At 41.6% G+C, this 22,870-nt stretch overlaps 1 protein-coding gene across 3 annotated transcripts in view; it reads right to left on the bottom strand.

The window, feature by feature from the left end:
• Positions 1 to 252: 252 nt before the first annotated feature.
• The window catches only part of rgl1 (ral guanine nucleotide dissociation stimulator-like 1), a 33,780-nt gene continuing 11,162 nt past the window's right edge, over positions 253 to 22,870 (bottom strand). Inside the window, exons 1-18 of one of the 3 annotated variants that reach the window (XM_086089233.1) lie at positions 19,552 to 19,782; positions 12,571 to 12,681; positions 9,503 to 9,711; positions 9,240 to 9,314; positions 8,963 to 9,153; positions 8,193 to 8,317; positions 7,886 to 8,101; positions 7,700 to 7,803; positions 7,526 to 7,610; positions 6,135 to 6,224; positions 5,936 to 6,022; positions 5,416 to 5,448; positions 5,209 to 5,330; positions 4,846 to 4,935; positions 3,585 to 3,765; positions 3,248 to 3,499; positions 2,345 to 2,459; positions 253 to 2,005 (exon numbers count right to left, since the gene is read on the bottom strand). In XM_086089233.1, the coding sequence (XP_085945359.1) occupies positions 1,806 to 2,005; positions 2,345 to 2,459; positions 3,248 to 3,499; positions 3,585 to 3,765; positions 4,846 to 4,935; positions 5,209 to 5,330; positions 5,416 to 5,448; positions 5,936 to 6,022; positions 6,135 to 6,224; positions 7,526 to 7,610; positions 7,700 to 7,803; positions 7,886 to 8,101; positions 8,193 to 8,317; positions 8,963 to 9,153; positions 9,240 to 9,314; positions 9,503 to 9,711; positions 12,571 to 12,681; positions 19,552 to 19,596 (2,331 nt within the window). In that variant the 5' untranslated portion in view covers positions 19,597 to 19,782 and the 3' untranslated portion in view covers positions 253 to 1,805. Of the gene's footprint in view, positions 2,006 to 2,344; positions 2,460 to 3,247; positions 3,500 to 3,584; positions 3,766 to 4,845; positions 4,936 to 5,208; positions 5,331 to 5,415; positions 5,449 to 5,935; positions 6,023 to 6,134; positions 6,225 to 7,525; positions 7,611 to 7,699; positions 7,804 to 7,885; positions 8,102 to 8,192; positions 8,318 to 8,962; positions 9,154 to 9,239; positions 9,315 to 9,502; positions 9,712 to 12,570; positions 12,682 to 16,630; positions 16,719 to 19,551; positions 19,783 to 22,870 lie in introns of those variants that run through there. The other 2 variants (XM_086089234.1, XM_086089232.1) reach the window with 2 other exon arrangements.

Below are 22,870 nucleotides of genomic sequence, written 5' to 3'. Positions count from 1 at the left end.
CAGGCTGGTGTGGCACTCCGCAATCCTTTTAGGGATTAAAAGCAGCCACGTTATTTATTATTGTACAAACATCCAGCACTTCATTTTTTTCCCTGCTAATGCTGTATGTTTTTTTTATTTATTGATTAGATGCCCAGTGGACATAAAATTAGCAGCTAAACCTTATGTAATAATTAAAAATAAAAATAAAACATTCTGCTCTTGGAGGCCATCACAATAAGAGACAAGAAATAAAGACAAAAAAAACATGTCTAATATTGATAATGAATAATTTATTGTTTCAGGTAGAGGATGAAGTCTTTGGCAATGATGAACAATTTGATTTTGCGTCCCAAGTGCTGCTCGGACCTCAAAGCTGGCGAGTCCCAATTTACGTCAGCCTGACGTGATGTCATCATCACAATCGCGTCAGGCTGCGACTTTTGTTTTTTCCTCCACAGCGCAGCGCTTTGCAGGGTGAGGCATAGCAGCTTGAAATAAATCCAGAAGAAAGTTCTTCTCATATTTTTCGTTTTTGAAGTATTTAAAAAAAAAAAATCCTCCCTAGACAGGAATGAATTTAATTCCATAGATTTTCTTGGTGCATCCATCACAGTTGGATGAGCGGCTGCTGTGGAGGTTTTGCAAAGATATCACAGTTGATCATGTTTTTTTTTTGTTTTTTTTTGACTTGACGCGAAAATCCTCGGTCAGCCTCCACGTGACACGTTACACAAAATAAACGTAGAAAAAAGCAACACTGACATGTTCGTGTTGTGTCTTCACATCGCGTTGGCAAGTTGGGCCAAGTGACAAGTGCAACTGTGTGCTTCATTTCAGAGCAAAACGTCACGTGGACGCCCACGCAAACGCCAAGGCCACTCGGGACCCTAACCAATAGAAAAGGGGCCCGTCAGGCGAACCAATCAGAATGCACGCTGGACATTCGTCATGCGGGTCGCTCTCTCGCATACACGCAAACTCTCACTCACTTTCTGACACTCTTACAGTCACACATATATTCAATTACTCACTGATAATCTGGCACACACAATTACTCTCTCACATACATACATTACCATACTCTCACTTGCACCCACTCACATTCATCTTCTTTCACACACACTCATATATTCAACCTCTCAGGAGTACTCATATTCATGAACATACACACTCTCGCACATCCAGAATCTCACCGGGACTGACACTCTTCTTACACATGCTCACACAATTTATTACTCTCTACTCTCACACACAGTACTAAACTCACACATACACACTCTCACATAAAAACATATATACACACATTATTACACTATCAGACACACACACTTATAAATTCCTCTCACATTCACCTACACTCACTCGCCGGCACACGCTGTTACAATCTCTCTCACACATACACATAGTCCTACTAACATGAAGACCGTTGTATGTCCAAGGTTTGTCTATCATAACAATAATATTAACAATAAGAATAATATTATTATTAATAATAACACTAATAATGATGCAAAGAGAATACTGTTTTTGGCGCTCAGGAGCTTTGGCCAGGCTCCTTTTCTTCAATGTGCAAATCCAACTTGCAGTAAGACAAGGAGGCCACCGGGGGTCGCCGTTTCCTCCTCCCTGTTTCTTGAACAGGCGTCATCGGTCACAGCAGTCAGTCAGCCACAGGCGGCCATTTTAGTTGGTCTGCAGTCCTCCTCACAGGAAATAGAATTGAACTAACGCTTACCAATAGGATATATTTTGAAGAAATGTTTTTGGGGCTCGGTCTTGCTCGGGGGGGGGCGTCCATTTTATGTCCCGGAGTAGTGTTGCGTTCACAGTGTGACTTTACTGAGTCGGAGCGACAGGCTGGAGCGGTGGTGGTGCGTCCGGGGCAGCGTGGAGCTGCAGCGCACGCGCATCTGAACCGGCACGCCGGCCCGCGCCGCCGAGCCGCGCACGCGCAGCAGGAAGTCGAAGTTGGCCGACGTGTTCATGGCGTAGAAGACGTTGGCGTTGTCCGGGATGATCAGCTCTGGTGGAGGGAAAAGGAAACAAGACATCAATCAGAATGTCGGAACTTAATCTCGACCTCGTTTGCGTTGACATGACGGCGTCTGATCATGCATACGTTGGGGACGTAAAAGTAAAAGGTTTTTCCGAAAAAAAAAAAATACCATTGTAGGATTATGCTCTAATTTTTCTTTTTCTTTTTGAGGTGTCTCAAAGTCACCTTGCCGCTCTTGAAGCTAACGGCTCCTTTAAAGACGTGCACCCGTGCCAACAAGCATTAAGATGATTATGTTTTGCTCGCTGATGAATCTGAGTGATGATGATGATGATGATGATGATGATGATGATGATTCATGACTACCTCGCTCGTCAGAGATGACCTGCACCAGCTCGTAGCCGTCTTCCGGTTCTTGCTCCAGGTTGTGCTTGGCCATGGCTCGGGAAATCACCGCCCTCGTCTTGTCTTGACTTGTCAGCTGACAAGGACAAGAACAAAAACAACACTTAATAAAGTATAAAGCGTATTATTATTAACTCATTCACTGCCATTGACGGCTATAGACGTCAATAATTCATTTGAACTATTTCTATTCGTTTTCCCCCACTTTTGTTAACAAGAGTATGAAAACCTAGATATTTCTGTTTTATTGTACATTTAGAACAGATATAAAATTTGTGATTAATTGTGAGTTAACTAGTGAAGTCATGCGATTAATTACAATTACAAATTTTAATCGCCTGACGCCCCTAATTTTTAATAATTTTTTCTTTTTTTAAGAAAAAAAAAAGAAATTAACAAAAGTGGAATTTTTTTTAACTAATAGAAATAGTTAAAACAATTTGTTTGACGTCTATTGCCATCAATGGCAGTGAATGAGTTAAGAATATTATAAGAATGACGTCAAAGATTTATTCATGAGAAATGCATTTTATAGGAGAAAAAGGTTATTTCTACTTAATAGGCGCAAACTTTTTAAGAAAGAAGTGCAGATAAACGCTCTGTCTCTAGTTTTTTTTTTTTAAAGGTCTAAACCTACCATGAAATCAATGCTAACTTTGTTAGCCCCTCTATAGCGTTTTACATTGTGTGCTAGCATTAAGCTAAGCTGTTTTTTTTGTCTGTTAAGATTTTATTTCTGACGGAAAAAAAAAAATTCTCATAGTGATTGTAATTGTTTCTGGTAAAATTATGACTGTCAAAAAAAAAAAAAGTATATCCAGTCATGTATTAAAAGATTTAAAAAAAACATTCCAAAGAGTTTACCAGTATGCTCTTGTAGAGGTTTCCGTTGCCGTGTTCCAGGCTGACTCTGATGATGCAAGCGTCCTGGGCCTGCGTGTTATACGCCGGCGTTTGGCCGGGGGACGAGGGCGACAAGGGCGTGAGGGACACGGAGCGTCGATGGGTGCACGGGGGCCCCGGAAGCGAGGGTGACACGGGCGTCGCAGAAACGCTGGCTGTGGATGAACCCGTGTCCATGGAATGGAGCGAAGTGCAAGAAGAAGACTCGGACAGCTGAAGACACACAAAGCAAATGTTACTTTTTTTTGAATGGACCATTAATTCTGATCTCAATCTTGACCCTGATTCCGGGGTCCACCTTTTTCTGGGGGTCTGCGCCGTGGGTGGGGGTGAGCCCCTCGCTGTCTGAGGGGCTGCTGGAGTCACTGGAGGACACGCTAACCGAATCCATGCTCTCCCCCGAGCTGCCGGTCGGCGGCGAGCGTGGCGTTTCTCGCACGGGAGAACTGGACGTGCTGCTGTCCGCCCCCAGGAACAGCCTGGAAGCAAAATGTTGATGTGTGTTGTTAAGGGGGGGGAGTCAATCCCCCCAAAAATTGAACAACGACCAATCACAGCTCAGCTGTTTTCTGAAGCTTCTCAGGGGGCGTCCATTTTGCCACTTGCTGTCGAGTGAATATGACATCACGGTTGCTCCGGTCTCAGGTAACAACCACTCACAGCCGAGCTTCAGAAAACAGGTGAGCTGTGATTGGTCGTTGCCTGAGCCCTGAGCAACTGTGATGTCATCTTCAGTCGACAGCAAGGGGCAAAATGGCCGCCCCCTGAGATGAATAAAAACGGCTGGATTTTGCTTCATAACTCATATTCCACAAATGTAATATTAATCAGAATGTCATGTTTAGACTCGTGAGGTCACATATGACATATTATTGTCAAGAAATGTTTAAGGTTGACTTTCACTTTAACTCATTTCCTCTTTTGTTAACAAGAGTGTGAAAAGCTAGATTATTTTTTTTGTACATTTAGAAGAGATAAAAAAAATTGTGATAGTAAAGTCATGCGATTAATCATGATTAAAATTGTAATCACCCGACGCCCCAAATTTGTAATAATCTTTTCTTCTTCTTTTTTTTTTTTTTTAAATTCATTGGCTGCCATTGACGGCTATAAACGTCGAAAATTCATTTAAACTAATTTCTATTTTCCACTTTGGTTAACAAGAGTATGAAAACCTCAACATTTTTTTCATTGTACATTTAGAACAGATATCAAATTTGCGATTAATCGTGAATTAACTAGTGAAGTCATACGATTATTTACAATAAAAAATGTAATTGCCTGTCGGCCCTTATTTTTTATAAAAAAAAATTACATGAATTTATGGCAGTGAATGAGTTCAATAATGATTCAATTCAAATGCACGTCACATAAAAGTTCAATAAAAACTTGAATAGTACTTAGTGTGGATTCTTTTCACATACCACTAACAGTGCAACTAACTGAAAAGACCTGATGTGGACAGCGTTAATGTCATAAATAGTCATTTTCTTTGAAAAAAATAAGAAGACTTCCAAGTGCCAAATTCTGACCGGCAGTACGCATGCGGATGTACTCACAGGCTGAGCCTCTTCACCATACTTTTCCGGGGCTTGGGTGACGTCGGGCTGCTTTCGCCGAGGCCTTCGACTTCACACGAAAGGGCGTAGCTGCAATGGAAACATCAGAAATCATTGCCGCCGCGAAGGGACTTCAATGAAGCCACAATGCATCAGTGGGGAAAGCGCAAGTGCCACAAGAAGAATACAACATTGTGCGTGCGGACAATAGAAGCGCTGAGCGATGACCTCATCGCGCACTACTTTCACTGTCGCCTAACAGATGACGGCAAAAGCGCTCGGTGGAGTGAAGACCTCCGGCAAAGTTCAACTGGTACGAAAAGTGAAAACAACATTTTGTGGCCCGTGGGCCCCTCCCGTTACCTTTCCTCCTCGCTGAGCTGAGTCTGGCTCTTGAACCAGCGCAGGAAGAGCTGATCCGGAGTCAGGCAGTAGCTGTTGCAGGCCGACTGCAGCAGCTTGATCTGAGCGATCATCTCAAACTCCTGCACAGTTAAAAAAACATTGCGCTCAATCATTCGCCTTTCAAAAAACCTGAGCCCCTCACGGCGGGAGAGATGTGGCGCTTACCCTTCGTCTCTTCTCAAAGTTGATGAGACCACCCTGCGGAGGACACAAAGAGCACGCTGTCAGGACCACCCCCCGCGCACGTCACAAGCCAGCGGCCGGCTTAGACAAACAACTTTAGGGCGCACCGCTCATCACACAAGCCGGCTGACCACAAATTCCTCACACACACACACACACACACACTCTTGGAAAATTTGCGCCCCAGTTGGTGACGGCGGCTTACACAGATGCTCGCTCTGATGTGGAGCCTTGAGCAAATTTGCAAATGGGGGCCTCTTCATGGTTAACAAACAAAACCGCAGACGTTTCATTAGGTACACCTGCACTGCTTTCTTGCCATATAAAATATCCCATTGAAAATACAGTGTTGTCTTTAATTGATTCTGTCCACACTCAAATCATCTTTCCTCATTGAACTGAATGGAGATTCCCTTAATCCGTTCCGGCCTCCCAAAACAAACCAATTTTTTTTTTGTTTTGTTTAAAAAAAAGAAGAAGAGGAAAACATCATTGCGTATACCTCCACTAGGTCCGGAAGTGCTGTGTCAAGCATGGTCAAGTCAGTCAGAAATGTCCCCAAGTAAGGTATGGTTCCCTGCATGGCTCCCTACGGAGGTAAAGACAATTCAATTTTATCAATGACGTGTGGTCACAGTGTGGCGTTCGAAAATATCCCGCGACAAGCCAGTTTTAGCCAAAACATCCAGCTTTTGTCTCACCATTTCCTTCTGCAGCTGGAGTCTCTTGTGAGTGCGTTTCTGATGCTCCTTGGCACAACTCTCGAGACTGGCAAACTTTGAAGTGCCTTCCTGTGGGGGCCAACGGGGAGGAAGAAAATAGCTTTGGTCATGGAAATTCAAAACTTTTGTGACTGAGGGAATGTGCGGTTCGAGTCTCGGTTCTCTTTTCGACTTTATAGCAGGAGGCGAGTGATCACTAAGTCAAGGCTTGGTAAACACAGAAAGGGTTTATGAAGATGTGGGAGAAAAAAAAAAAAACTTTATTAGTACCTTAAGATCTCACTGTTTATATTGCACACGTTGTATATACTGAGAAGCCCCAAAATGAAAAAAAGCACTAATGGCGAGATGTCAGGAAGATGGAACACATATGCAAGACATAATATTGTATTTAGCAGAATACTCGATTTACAACAACCAAGCTCAAATGAAAACTCGTGTTTCGCTGACCTATCACTATATTTGCTCTGCATGAAGTCATTGAGCAAATTGATTGCATTTTCAAACACAAGCTTACTGCCAACATTCTTGACATCAGACTTGGAAGTTCCGCCTTCTTACTGGCTTTAAAAGAGCGATATACCGATATGTTTTTTTTTAAGGGTCAATACAGATGATTAGTTGTCAAGGAGGCCGATAAACGATATTTGGAACTGATATTCACTTTCACTAAAAGGGAAAATATTGGCTTAAAAGTTGTAAAAAATTTAAAATAAAATAAAAATACAACCCCCAATTCTTAACTTGAAATATTTTTAAGTATAACAACTTTTTTTTAATTAACTTATAAAATTACTATAGATAAAAACTTAAACAAGCAAATAGAACATGATTGTTAAAAAAAAATATTCACTTATTAAAAGTTTCCCCAAATGTCAAAATTTTTGAAAGCTTCATGTTAGTTTTAATTTCAAACAAAAGCAGAAGATGCAGAGAGTTCCCAGAGTAAGCAGCATCTCTTGAATAATTCCTTAAATTAACACAGTTTAAATGTATTTATTATTGGCCGTCAAAAGCCAAGTGTATACCTTGCAAGGCTTTTAAGCGCTTTCAGGTCACTGAAGAAAATAACATCTGGAAAAAGAACATGTGCAACTATGGAAAACCAAAGCATTTGGATTTGATCATGTTAAGTTACTTTTTGTGCTCTTTCTGTAAGACTTTAAAATGCCACAAGATGGTGCCAAAGCCTCGCTAAATAGCAACTTTGGTAGTAATCGGGTGTCAAGTATGTTATCGTCAAATAATCACATTGATCTCTATGAATAAGAGTTTACTTTAAATTGCACTCAAACTTGATGAAAGAAAATGTTATCATACTGCTGCGTTATGTGATAATTATTGTAAAAAAAAAAAAAAAAAAACCTCACCCTCATGAGCAGCTCTCTGCTGGTCAGGTAGTTGTTGTGATCAGAAAAGATATCAGACAGCTCCTCAAACGTCTGCATGCTGTCTCTGTCGCCAAACAAACACAAGTTTAGCCCGACGCGCAAAAACTTTCACCCGCTGCCTTACTTGATTTCAAACCATTTTACGAGTCTTACTTGTGTACGCAGTTCCACGCTCTCTTCAGCCTATACAAAGGGTTGGACTGCAGTGCCGACACGATGGCTCGCAGGGAGGAGAAATTTTTACGGATGCGACACTCCTGTCAGGAGACAACTAAGGTTACTTCTTCACGCTTGTGATGAAATCGGCGTTTTTTTTTTTCCTTGTTTGTGCGCTCCAACCTGAGCGATGTCAATCCAGCGCTGGATGACCCTCGCTCTGACGTGGGGTCGTATCTGCCGGTGCCTCAGCACGGTGCTGACCACGCAGGCCGCCACGGCGTTGAACTGCGTGATGGTGGCCCGGACGGTGGGGGCGCTGTGTTTGTTGTGTTTCTTGTCCCTCTGGGACCAAATGGAGCCCAGGCAGTGGTACGCTACCACTTTTTTGAACAGCAGCTGCGGGCCAGAAGCAAACAGGATCGCGTTACGCACCTGTTTCCCTTTTGGAAACAGATCGCCATGTTTGCTTGGGTCTGCTCGCACTTACTGCGTCCATGTAGGTCAGCTGCTCAGCCACCAGGTCGGAATCAAATGACAAGAAGTCCTCCTGGACCTCCATGTCGACTTCATCCTCCTCGCCAAGGCAGTAGGAACTATTGCTGTGGAATCCAGCTGGAAAACAAATATTTTTGGTCACGTTATTAATCAAGAAAATACCACTGCATTGCTAAAAAAAAAAGAAAAAAAGAAAAAAAGAGAGAGATTAATTTCATCCCAAAAACGTATAAATATGTTCTATTTTAATTACCATGCTCCCAAAGACGTATTTAGACATTTTGTTTTTTATGCTAGAGCATATAGAAGGCTTTGATGCCTCTGAACTGAAGAGAATGCTTGAAGCAATGATAGTTGTTACAAAACCGGCCAGCAGGTGGCAGCAAAGTATAAGAGATCAACCAGGGCCATGTTGCAAAAAGCTCTTTCCCCACTGTTTTAAACAGATTTGTGAATAATGATGAAACTTAGCGATATTTTAATGCTAATTCATGCAAAACGGAAACAGATAGAGAAGAGACTAATCTTTCTTTTTGTATGTTCCATGTTTTTATAGCAATAGAACACAATATTCTGTGGGCCAAAATTCAGTAAAACAGCCAGGAGCGAAGGTTGTTGCATCAGTGAAAATGGCTGGGAGTGAATGGGTTAATAAAGTTAAATTCTAAATAAGATATCACAGATCTAAATTTGGAAATAATTTTGGGGTAAAAAAAAGAAAAGAAAAGAAAAGACATTTTGAACAAGTTTATCAATGGCTACCGTCAGTCTCGTCCACGCTGGCCTGCACCTGCAGCTGCTCCAGCAACCCCTTGGCCCGCCGCAGGGCCTCGGACCCGGGAAGGGCCCTGCAGAGGTACTCCATCAGCCTGTGTAGGCAGGGGTAGTCCGGAGGCTCCTGGAAGTCTTCGGGACACTGATCCAGCCAGGCACGCAGGATCGAGGCTAAGGCACTGCGGGGACGGACGGGGACAAAAGTTTTAGACGTGGACACACGTGAAAAGAGCACCAAGTTGCACTAACGCTCAAGAAATCTCACTTTCTGATGGCTCCATTGGTTCCAGACACTTGGCTTGTTTTGGCACCTGGCTCGTTTTCTTCTGCGCTTCCATATCTGTAACAAAAACACGACTGTAAATACAAGTATGGCGATGGAACGTTCAGGTTACATTCCACACCCGGCTGCGATAAATAGCAACTTATTAAAAGACACTGTTTAAACATTATACTTCAAACGGTTATGTTTAAAAAGAAAAATCTGCGATAGAGCGCGGGTTGCTCTAAACTGGTTCGAGTGCATACCTGTCAAGCAGCAGCTGCAGAACCGTCTGCGTGCTGGCGAAGGCTCTGTAGGTGGACAGGAAGATGGACGTGTATGTGAGGTCGTTGTCGCCGAACGCCGTCAGTAGCGTCTCCACCAGACGCTCCAGGGTCCCGGCGCGGATACTTCGGATCTTGCAGGTCTCCAGCTGGCTCACCGTGTGGCCGGGAGGCAAGCGGTCGCCGTCCGCCTGAACACAAACGCACACATCAACATATCGGATTCAATCGTGTCGTCGTTATTTCCATGTGTAGGACAGGTGTTATTTTGTGTCCATTTGGAGCCGCCATTCTCACATTCTACTGTAGTATCTGTGACTGCGTGTATGGCCACCTGAATCGCAGGGCTGTGCAATTAATCTAAATTACAATTTTAATTATTACACTCCACAATTACAAAACCAACATAATTGTATATAAAAAAAAAAGATTATTTATACTAATTTGAGTTGCCTAAATTTTATACATTTGCATATTACTTTATTTTAAAATAAGAAATTTGATCGATTTTGTTTCATCCAAAAGGAATTTGCATAATTCTAAAATTAAATTTAAAATAATTGTATTTGTTTAAAAAATGTTTTTTTACATTTAAACATTTTCTAGTTTTGTGCCAAAAAAATAAATGATCGTCTAATTGTGATTTAAATTATAATAATAAATAAAAAATAATCTTAATTCATATTTTCTTCATTATCGAGCAGCCCTACTGCACCATGGAGTGTCTGACGTTTGTTTTGGGAACGCAATAGATGAGGTCATCCTATTGAAAACAAGCAAATATGCCAGAACAGAAAGAGAGAGGAACAATTTTGACCTATACCCCCCCCCCCCCTCATCCCATCCAGATGTGTCCAACTATTGTGACTTGAGTAGTTGCAGAACGTCCAGGAGGGACCGGGAGACGTAGAAGAAGAAGTGGCACAGACGAGGAGGAGGAGGAGGAGGAAGGGAGCTCGGCGAGGTTAGCACGCCAGGGCAGGAAACTCTCCAATCTGCTTTTAATCACAGCAGACCCCTCCTCCTCCTCTTTCTCCGCGGGCCAAGTTACCCCAGCGCTCCCCTCTGATAAGTCGAGAAAAACAATTATCCGTCACTGTGAGCTGGTGCAGAGAGGTTCAACCAGTCAAAATGAACTGCACATGCAAAGCAAGCCCGCAAATTGGCTTAGAAACACTTGCACAGGATGAAGGAATAAGTGTCAAGATCTTGTTCGCTGGCAAATAACTGCTAGCAATGAAAACAAAAGACGGGACAAAAGTCAGGAAGAAATACTAAAGACATTTCTGATGTTGGAAGAAATTACGATTCCACGGGCGGCTGATTCATTGATTGATTGGGAAATGTGCCACTTTAATGTTTTTTAAGTGCAAAAAAAGCCTTCTGAACACAAGATCCAACTTTCTCGTGTAAACAACAGACCTTTTTCTAAATAATCATTTGTGCTCAATGCCTCAAATAACGCGTATCCTAAAAAACAATGTCCTGTGGCGCTAACTTCTATTGTCATGAAGTGTTGCACTTCTTATTTAACTTTAATTTATTATTACTATTTAATTTAATTGTATCTCTTTCTATTCTGTTGTTTCTTCCTTACTGTAACTGCAGCTGGACGGAGTCCAGGAAAAAGGAAAATAAAAGTCTATCGTATATCGTATCGTATCGTATCGTATCGTATCGTATCGTATCGTATCGTATCGTATCGTATCGTATCGTATCGTATCGTATCGTATCCGCGCACCCCAGCGGCCAAATCCCCCCCGCATAGGTAGCTCACGGCGGTTGACTGAAAATACTGCTGAGCGTGTCCCAATGCCGCGTAAACAACAGCGTTAAGGAAACAGGGGTGTCTTTTTGCATACGGCCGCGAAATGCGCAACTCAAGGAAAAGCCGTTAATACGTTTTAATGCCGGAGCAGCATTTCGTCAAACTGCTGCTGCAAAGGCAGAGGGTGGATGGGATAGATGAGGAGGGGGGGGGGGGGGGGGGGGCATGTTGCTCGCCAAGCTCAGAAAGTCAGGAAATCACATGCTTTGGCTAAGAGAGAGAGAGAGAGAGAGAGAGAGAGAGAGAGAGAGAGAGAGAGAGAGAGAGAGAGAGAGAGAGAGAGAGAGAGAGAGAGAGAGAGAGAGAGAGAGAGAGAGAGAGAGAGAGAGAGAGAGAGAGAGAGAGAGAGAGAGAGAGAGAGAGAAACAGGCGTCAGTGCAGACTGCTGCAAAAGGTGAAGTCCAGAGTGGGAGATTTATAACGCAAATGTTGAAACAACACAATGCAGGGAGGCGCCAGCGCACAACCGAGCACTTTGAAAACAATGGAGAGGGGTTCAAGAAGCCGGATGTCTCCGTGGCCTCACACATGACATTTCACTTGGACTGACTTGGCATATTTGGAATTAAGAGAGTGCAAAATGTAGCTTATTTTAGCTTGTGAAGTAAATCAAAAAATGTAACTTGGAAAACTTATAAGTTATAGCACTCCTAAGTCAAGGCAACACTGTATTATTTTTTTAGACAGCTTTTTTATATTTACTCCGTTAAAATAGCGCTGATCGATTCTGAAATATAACCTAATTGCAGTTTAATATGTGTTTAATTTTTTTAATTAAAAAATAGAAATAAATGAATCTGTATTACAATAAACAATATCAGATGTATTATACATAAATGATTTAATTTTATAGGTTAGGCTGACGCTAAAATAAAGGCAAATGAACCATGAATTAACATAAAATACATTTTGCTTATCTGCTTAGATGTGAACTGACTAAACTTTTTGACTTTGAGTCTTTTAAGCGTTTACTGCGACACTTCACAAAATTCTACCGAACAAGTGTGGCGTCGACTTAAGTCAGTAAATTATAAAGCAGATTACAACTATTTTTTTTGTGTTTTTATCATTATAATGAAACCCCGCCCCCCCCCCAAAAAAAGTCCCGATTTTGTTCTAATACAAAAAATTATTAAAATAGTCGCGACAACTTGGATGCGGTCTCAATTTTTTTTGTTTTTTTAATACTCTAAATAAGCATTGCGAGTATTCAGAGACTCACCCCCAGCCATCTGGCGCCCTTGTTGGCCGCCTGCTGAATCTGAACCCTCTTTAGCGTCACATTGTAGATGGCTCCTTCCTCGACTTCCTCTCCCCAGTCCTGCACGGAGCTCTGCAAACAGGAAAAAAAGAAAAAAAAGAAAAGTCTGAATAAGAGTTTGAATTCTCTTCACAGTTTCTTTGACAGCCGGCAAGGTTCAAGAAGAAGCCCCTCCATTTTGGTTCTGATAAACGGTGTCGGTTAAAGATAGAGGAGGGTTCAAAAGGGGGGGGGGGGGGGGGGGGTGAAGTTCAAAGAAGTTTCTGACACTATGTTTTGATAGCAAAAAAATAAAAAAACTACTCGACCCAAGTTCCAGATCAATTTGTGTTGGGTTGACATAAAGGTCAACGAAGAACCTTTAACATTGTGGAGGAATTTGTTTAGAATTATCAGTAACATTGGAAAAGGGCTTTTACGATATAAATTTTTTTTTGTGATAAAAGATGAAACTATACAAAAAGGGTTTTTGAAAAGAAGACATTTCCATAAATGGGCATCTATGAAGGTACCGATACCAATGAAGACAGACGGGCCTTGGCGGAGGCCAGCCGTCTACGAGCGTGACATTCGGATTATCTCAGCATTGTTGACATTGGCTTTTTTTTTAAGGGGCATTTTTTTTCTTAGTTTATCAGTGAATAATGCACTCGTCGGAATGACAAAAATCAGTTTGGCACTTATACAAAGTTTGGCCTTGGTTTCTACTGACGTTGTGATGACCTTAGTTAGGGGACGATGTGCGCTTGGAAATATTCACTCATTCCCGACTATACATTTTGTATCTGATTACTACATGAATCAATGTGATAATCAATACAATTGTGGCGATGCGGTGAATGAAGAGACAAGGAGATGAAGGCGAATCATGTCTCTACTCTCCCACCACCAAACTGTTTATGCAGCAAGCTACTCTCTTTCAGCCCTTTCGCGCCTATAATGCCTTTGAACCCAGAAACATGCCAAACTCATTTCCCCCTCCCTTTTAAAGGTACAGGTAAGCTGCTGATTGGTTTATCTTTTGAGGGTCATATTTGATAGCTGCGGATTTACTTACTACACTTTTGAAGTTGAACTGCACTACAAAATTTGCAAACTCACTATACAGAGGAGAGGGAGTGAATCCAAAAGCAGCCTACGACGCACGCAAATCCGCAACATGTCATTGTGGAAGATGAACAAAAATCGGAATGAAAATGGTTACAAGTAAGTAGTGTACATTCTTAAGAGGGACGCAAGTGCTTTAGCATCAAGAACTTCCCAACCCCCAACACTGCAGCATGCCGGGCCTCCCTCCCTCCCTCCCTCCCTCCCCTCGCCTTCACTCCCTTTAATTCCCCATCCATCTATTTTACTGTGCGTCCCTGTCTCGGTGGAGGTGAAGCCGGAGCTGCGCAACCTTCAGGGAGCCATGAAAGGTTGACGAGGACAGGGCGGGAATGTGCGCAGACTCCCAAATGAGCCCCGATGCGACAACTCTGCATCAGACTTTTATTGGGAGCGCTCCAGTCGAAATCAACGCGCAGCATGACTGCGCGCGCCAATTTAGGACCCCAGATTGGTAGCGGCGGGTTTATTTTATTGGGTCGCTCACCACATGTTTTATTTTTGATTCATGTTGGTTGCATTATGCATCGTTGTTTATATACAGTGGACTTCTTCCTGTTTAAAGCCATATCTAATAGGAAAGTAGTAGTTGCAGTGATGCAGCTCTAAAATTGTTATATGTTGTTGGAGGAGCTCAATTTAACCTGCGTTGTAGGGGTGTGCCCAAAAAAATCGATTCTCATAAGAATTGCGATTCTCATTTAGTACGATTCGGAATCGATTTTAAATGTCCCAAAATCAATTTTATTTCAATTATTTTATAGTGTCTTGCCTTTGTCTGTGTGTGCCTTTATTGGTAGCGCTGTTCATGTTGTACCCGATTTGGCCACTTAGGGGCAGTGTGGTTCCACGCGGTCTAATACACTGTTAAGTTGTAGCCACATTAGAGAGTAGAAGGAAAAAGTCACGATCAAGTTATTCCAATAAAAGTAGTTTTTTCCCAGCGTGGAGCCGTTCTTGTGAGTGATAAAAGTGCCGCAAGCAGCGCGCTAATTAGCATGAGCAATTCAGACTGGAGTAGATCATTACAATTCCTTGCACAACTATAGATTGAAGCAAACATCATTGTCAATCAAATCATTTTGAATCATAAAGCGTTCCTAATCGAAAATTGATTCTGAATCGAATCGCGGGCCCAAAAAATCGGAATCGAATCGTGAGACATTCAAAGATTCCCACCCCTACTGCGTTGTTTGCAGAAGTTTCTGGGAGTCTTCATTGCTTGCTTGTGTTTGCTCTGCTAAAAATCTCAAGCGAACAAATATAAGAGGTCTTGTTATCAAGCACTTAAGAGTACATTTCTTCTAAATGAAATCCTCTCTTTGTAATCTGAGGCAGTGTCTGTTTTAAGAATTGCAACTGGTTTAGTTTCTCATTCCATTGACTTATCACAGAGGCGCTATCCTCAAGGCACCATTTGTACCCTTGACTTGTAAACCAACAAAGGGCACACACAGTTACCAATAATTAGCCTTATGGGGGACATTGGAGTATATCGTACCCTGAGGGACTTTTGTGCATCATGTCAATAGCCACTTTTACACTGAGCAGCATTTTTGCTCTGTTGCCGTTCTGTAACATCAGCACCAACAGCAAAGAAGGAAGAGGTAGTGTGAGTACTGCAACAAATGCATCTGCATCTAATTATCGGATTGTGCAATGCAGTGTCATTGTCGTTGCAGTTGTCACTGCGTTCTGTATAAAAAGGCACAGGCGGCAGTGGTGGCAAGTGCAAAAACTGCTTTACTGTACTTATGTCCACTTTCGGGTATCTGCACTTTACTTGAGTATGTCATGCGGCAGAAATGTTAAACTCTTGTCATGGCTTCCAGTTACTTGCCCCCAATGATAAGTTGGCGAATTTCCTGGTAATTTAAGATGAATTTATCATCAAAATGTTTTGGGATCATGGTTTGTTTTATATATATTCACTGATTAAACTATTATCACGGGAAATGATAAACACTTTAGGGAGGTGCGTACCTTACACGCGGCAAAGCCAGCAGCACTGAGGTGGCCTGTGTGAAAGGGGTTCATCACTCACAGGGGCCATAAACAAACTGGCATGGGGGGGGGGGGGGGGTGAAGGAATAACAATACACATTAAAAAAAAAAAAAAAAAAACAAGGCGAGAGTAGAGAGTTGAAAGCTAGCACTGAATTCTGCTGACACATCAACATGCGGAAAACTAAAACAGAAGCGCCGACAGGAGACGGGCCAGAACCGAACACCACGCATGCAACGTGACGGCCAAGTGCTCGCGCACACTTGCAGGCAGCTGAGGTCTGGATCACACGCTCGTGTGGCTTTCAAGTCAAAAGGGAGGCGAGAAAAGGTCAAGTTGCGAGCAAATATTCGCGTTACCAATGCAAGATGGTGGAAGCGAACTTCACAACAAATAGTGTTTTTTTTTAAAGGCCTAAAGAGAATTACATGCGTATTTAACAAACCAACATAACTTTTCCATAAGCCTGCTAGCTTAATGCTAACACACAATGCAGTACATCACAGAAAAAACGACTAGCGTTGATGTTGCAGTACTTCTAAACCTCAGCAGTAGCAACATGTGCACAAAAAGCCTACAGCAATACTCATAGGCATATATTCTTTATCCTCTGCAAAAACCTCTAATATAATTTACTGCCGTTTACTTTAGATTTTAATATTTAATTGGTTACCACGTGACCCATAAGTTTGCTAGCAAGCAAGCTAATAGGGGTTGAATGGCAAACTATTTTTGTAGTCAATGTAATGTGATAAAAAAATTGAGTCAAAGTCATTTATTCAATGACATCATATATATTTTTCAGCACAGTTCCGCAGTCCCCTTTAAAAATCAAGGATTGGTTTCATATAAAGATGCATTTCAACGGACAGAAAACAAATAAAGAATTAAAAAAAAAAAACATCTGACCATTACGTCGACAGTAGCACGCGCACGTTCCTCTTCAACGATCACATTACTTTATGTTTTAAACCAGAAAATAAAAACCCAAGTAGACTAAGGTCTCTTTTTCAACTAAGGGTGATCTGGCCAAAAAGGCGGAGCACAAAAATCATGCTATAACAATGCAATGAATATATAAAGTTACAACACATACATTAAAGTACACATAAAAGAAAAAAAGAACACCGCGCAATTACAAAGAAAAAAAATTGTAATAAGCACGTCTAACGTATCATCAGGGCAATGACAAACAAACCGGTCACTTTCATCATGTGTTTCAATAGCGTTTCGACTGACTAATCGGTTCAAGCTATACAAACGAATGAATCTCTTTACTCGTTACCAAACTTCCAGGTCACACAAATATGACCAATTTAATATTAACTTCAAACGCAGTACGGTGGCCTGTTTTAGTCCAATACTGAATTCTGAAAAATGTGTCTTTTTGTGAAAAATTTGTCTTTTTTGTGTGTATAGTAGAGTGGGAATCTTTGAATGTCTCACAATTCGATTCCGATTTTTGGGCCTACGCTTCGATTCAGGATCGATTTTCGATTAAGAGCGATTTTTGATTCAAAATGATTTCAATTTATAGATGTGCAAGGAATTGCAATGATCTACTCCAGTCTGACTCGCTAATGCTAATTAGCGCGCTACTCGCAGCACTTTTATCACTCAAAAGAATGGCTCCACACTGCAAAAAAAAACAATTTTATTGGAATAACTTGATCGTGACTTTTTCCTTCTACTTTCTAATGTGGCTACAACTTAACAGCGTATTAGACCGCGTGGAACCACACTGCCCCTAAGTGGCCAAATAAGGTACAACATGAACAGCGTTCCAAATAAAGGCACACACAAAGGCCAGACATTTAAAATCGATTCTGAATCGTACTAAATGAGAATCGCGATTTTTATGAGAATCAATTCTTGGTCACACCCCTAGTGTATAGTTTTTTGTTTTTTTTTAATCGCCCTTTCTTTCTTTTTTATTTGAGATTGCCAATCGAAAATGGAACGAACAAATGATGCACAGACAACTGTGGTTTTCTTTCTAAGCAGGACTGTTTTGGAGTTGGACGGTCAATTGGACGGACAATTCCCCAAACTCACGGGTCAGCAACACATCTCCACGTCCAGCTGCAAAGACGGATCAGCCCATGAGTCATGCAGTCTGCATACTCCCAAAACAATAGACGGGAGGGCTGGCTCAGCCCAACCGGGCCCGGTCCGGCCTGGCTGCACAAACACACAGTGTTTATGTGTGCGTGTGTCTTTGATCCCCAAATCTCTACAGGTCAGTGAGGCTTGCAATGAGACCAAATCCAAGTATTTTTAGACCACTAATCAAAGTTAATAGTACACAGAGCACATGTTTTATCAAAAGAGCCTGTGGGGACGTAAACAGAGGCCGGGTTGTTATCTGCACCCTCACAAAAAGATGCAGCAGTCGTAGGAAGAGGAGTACGGAAAACCATTTATTCCTTATCCTTGATATCCAGTTGAAGATATATGTACAAGGACACTCTTTGTCCTCACTAGTAAGACAAGTCAGTGCATTCGCAGAACAACTGCGTCTTACCAGCCATGCGCTACTTTTAGCCTAGTAGTCCATGAAGCACTAAAATTTTATTAGTAGAATGTTATAGTGTCACGACCAGTAGTATGCAGTTGTCAACTAGTGCACAGTTTTGCCTCACTAATTTGCAGTTGTGCTACTAGTGAGGGCAAAGAGTGTACCTACTAGTAATAAATGCACCTTTAAACTGGATACCAAGGATAGCAGAGATCAAACTGCATTATGGAAATGCTACTAGTGCATGACACTTGCCTACTAGTTGGGCCTGGTAGTGTTACAAGTGCAACGCTGTAGTTTCCTAGTAAGGTTTAAGATAAGTGCATGTTACTATAGGCCAATGTGAGCACTAGTAGTGACTCATAACCAGTTCAGTGATTTGTCATACTACTGAAGATAAAGAGTACACTAGTAATATACGGTCCTTAAACTGTTTATCATACTTTACACAACTTTGGGATACTAGGACAACTTTGGCATACTAGTAGACAGGGGTGTGACAAAAAAAACAATTTAAAATAGGAAAATTGGTTTTGATTTAAAAGATGTCCGTGCATCGAATGGAACCAAATCGTGCCACTTTAAAATATATCGAGATACGTATCGAACTGTCTTTTATTGAACAAATCTTTGAAGGAAAAACCCTTTTTGACAAGTTTGTTTGTATGTAAAATGACAGCAAACTCATTGCACGACCAAACCCTTTCAAAAATTGCTGAACCATTTAAAATCCAATTATAATCCCATTGAATCAAACCAAATCAAATCGTTCCACTTTAAGTAACACTACTAACTAGTGCACAGTTTGACCTAACTAGTAACATGTCCTACTGAGTGTGCTGAAAGGCCAAAAACTTAACTAGTTTGCTGCATTGACTTACTGGTGAGTCCAAAGGGAATACTAGTGCATTTTGAACCTTGAATAAATGGTCGGTTTCCAAAGTAAGAGCCGATTCTTTTTCATTAACAGCAGAGTCAAGATAACAAGTGGCGAAGCTTTTCTAAAGAAGCTGGGAAAGTCCAATTTTACAATCCCAAAAGTGTGTGCCACAAACACAAAGTTTTCATATCATCATCATCCCAGGGAGGGAAAAACAAAAAAGTCAAGCTAACGTTTTGCGTATGCGTCCAATGCGAAATCAATCACAACATGAAAAGCGGCCAACCCCTTCGCCTCCCCCTCTTCTTTATCCCTACTTTCCCAAGCTTAGACCCCCTCCTCCTCCTCCGCCCTCCCTACTTCTTCACCCTCTCGCAAAGCAAACTCTTCTTCCAAAACACAGTTTTTAAATATGTTGTTGTTGTTGTTTACCATTTTACTCTTCCAGGCGAACTTCATGGCGAGTCCTTCTCTCATGTTCCGGGGACAGCATCAGAGCCCGCCAAAAAAGTCCTTACGACGAAGGACACAAAGATGGCACCTTTCGCTCTTTTGTGTTTGTTTATCCTCTTTCCGAAAGCACTTGCTGGCGTGGTACCGTCCAAAGTGGAAAAGTCCAAATGTTCCGCTACTCTCGAGTGTGCCCCTTGTATTGAATGAGCCGCCGCCTCCTCCTCCTCCGCCTCCTCCGCCCTCACGACATGCAGCTCCCAACTCCTCCTTCTGCCGCCATTACCGTAAAACACATAGAAAAATGACCAAGGGGATTTTTTTTCCTCTCTCATAGTTTCCCTTAATCCAAACCAGTGTTCCTCAATAGCAAAGCCATAAAAAAAATACTTTAATTAAAAAAAATAATAATCTCAACCAACACCAAATGAAAAGCCCTTTAAAAAAAACACACCATAACATGCAATGACATCATGAAATAAACGTCAAATTCAAAAGGTGAAAGGAAGCTCTCCGCTCATTGAAAAGCATTAGACTTTGGATCGTTGTAATTTGATTTGTGAGGATTATTTTGATTTCAAATTTTGATGAAATGCACTTTGACTACTACTGTATAACAATTTTCCTGTTTTTTATGCTAGTCACAGGCAAAAGCAATACAATGTGTCGTTTGTTTACACCGTGTGAAGCATTTTTGCATTGCGGAAATATAGATGACCGTTTGTGTCCAAATAACTTACTGCCATAGTAGTTTTGCTTATTTGTTAGCCTAATATGTGTTAATGTGTAATTATCTATGTGTTAAGCTGCAATTGGCAGTAAAATACATGTATACTCACGTATTGAAGTACATTTCAGTGTCTGTACTTATTTTTTTCTTTGACTTAACTGTAAGAGTTGAATCAGCGCTAGTTCTTCAACCAGAGAGTATCTGGCTTGTCCTTCTGCTCAGTGTGAATATTTTATGGCCTCTTTACCGACAGTGTTTTTTTAAATACATTTATCCCATATATAGTATACAATTAAGATGTGAACGATGATAAGACCAGATGTATGCAAATGCTACGTTGTCTTGCGAGTAAAGCAGCTGTTGCCTCGGGGCCTCCAATGTAGGACAATACAAGGAAGGCGGTGCATGGCGTCATCGGCGCTGTGTATTGTCAAGGCGCAAACGAGAGAATGGCCCGAGTGTGTGAAAACGACCCACACTGCTTCCACTGTCAATGGCCGAAAAAACACCAAAACCACTGATGTGAATAAACGGGAAGATATGAATCAAGCCTCGGTCTCACTATGGACAAAAGTTGTATTGTAGATGTTTGTGAGAAATCACAAGTGCCTTCTCAAGCAAGTGATACCATGGCAGAATTAAACTAGAATGACTCTCGGTGGAGTAAAACTCCGTCAAGGGTGAATACATTTTGTGTTTGTTTAACATAAAACATCAATGAAACATGACTAACTAGCTAACAATGGAGATCATAAACATATTTAAAATATTAGCAAACAAAAAAGGCAAAGACAATGGAACCAAAACTTCCTTGGTGGAGCTAACTGACAAGCCAAAAGTAATACGACCAAAATTTCCTTGGCAGAGGTTACTCATACATAAATGTCAATAAAGCTTCCTCGGTGTAGGCAACTAATAAAGAAATAGTGTTGAAAACTTCATTGGAGTCAGTAATGCTAAATAAACGCTGATGAAGACAACTTCCTTGGTTGAGGTTATCATTGATCCAGAGTCATAAAATGTTTCGGAGCCACACTTTTAACACGTCATCATTTTCTGTGAAAATGAAATGTTGCTGCAACCCACTTTTGTGTGTGCGAGTGTGTGTGTGTGTGACAAGCTGCTGGATCCCCCAACGTCATCGCAAGCGTCACCGAGCCGTCACCCACAAGCTCGCCGTCATGTAAGAAGGTGAGGGCACGGACGTATCACCGTGTGTTTAGGCCTCACATCTGGCCAGGCTCCAGTTCCCAGGCCGAGCCGCCCCGATCGGGACTGCGGAGTGCTGGGAATCCCGCGGGGGGTCAGTGGGAAGGTTACGACCTCAAAGGACCTCCCAGAGGGAGTGATGTCATGGCGGCGAGAAAACCAGGCGTCGGACAAATGTGACGGCCTCTGATGGATGAGCCGACGCAGGGAACGTCTTTCGGTCTGACTTATGTGACATGTTGTCGGTGGTTATAGCTTTTCGGCAAAATAACACTCGCATGGGGTGTTTAATTTGACGTTAGAGGTTATTGTGGTCATTCAAACTTGCTTTATCCCATTTTCACCAACTTTATTTTGAAGCTATCTTGTGTTATTCACTGAAAAATTTGCTGATTCTGTTCTCAAATGACCTCAGATGTTCCAAGGCCTTGTCTAATATAAAAGTAGTGGTTTGGCGCCAATGTTGACAAAACAAAACTGCAAAAATGAAAAATTTATCTTTTCAGCCTTGTACCTGTTACTGAGGCATTTAATGGAAAACGTGACTTTCAAAGTTGTAAAACTGCCGTCAAACTTTCTACCAGCAGACTAATGACGCAGCCAATAACCCCGAAATGGACGACGACGACGTTGTTGTTGTTTTATTACTGTCGGTTCCTGCTATTATTTAACTTCCTAAGAGTGCTCGTCTCTGTGTTAACGTGGAACTACAGTACAGACACAAAAAACAGGCGGAGCATCGCTGGTACTGTTATTGCACCACATGTTGGGGGGGGAAGAAAAAAAAAAAAAGAGTACATTCCAGGAAATCTCCCACTTCCTGCCTCCAGCTCCCTGACTCTGCTATCCTCATACCAGTTTTGGGAATTAACCAAGTACTAATACTTGTACTGTTAGCGTACTTAAGTAGATTTTTCAGGCATCTGTACTTTGAGTATTTATTTTTCTGACCACTTTGTAGCATTACTACCAAAAATTTGAAAACAGATATCTGAACTTTGTACTTTGTGTTTTGAAATGAAAAAAGGAGCAATTATGATAACATAATGCCCTCGCATGTGGGCAAGGAGAGCTGTCTATTTTGCATGGATGGATGGAGAATTCTACTTTTGTTACTTTGTTCACACTAGCAAAACTAGAGTGCCTAATCAGCATTTTCATATGACACACCTGCGAGGTAGATGGATTCGCTCTATAAAAGACAAGTGCCTATATTAACACAAATTTACAGATTTATGAACGATATTATGATGGGAAAAAGTCTCAGATCATCAAGTTCAACAGCTTACAAAAAAATGGGAGTAAAAAAAAAAAAAAGACATACTGTACATGGAGAGGGTCTCAGCTCCTCAGTATGGCTGT

This window comes from Leptonotus elevatus, chromosome 11 (genome assembly GCF_054856555.1).
Source record: "Leptonotus elevatus isolate MCC_2025b chromosome 11, RoL_Lele_1.0, whole genome shotgun sequence".
Classification (NCBI taxonomy): domain Eukaryota; kingdom Metazoa; phylum Chordata; class Actinopteri; order Syngnathiformes; family Syngnathidae; genus Leptonotus; species Leptonotus elevatus.
Note: the sequence above shows the minus strand (reverse complement) of the source record. Positions and strands in the feature narration are given on the sequence as shown.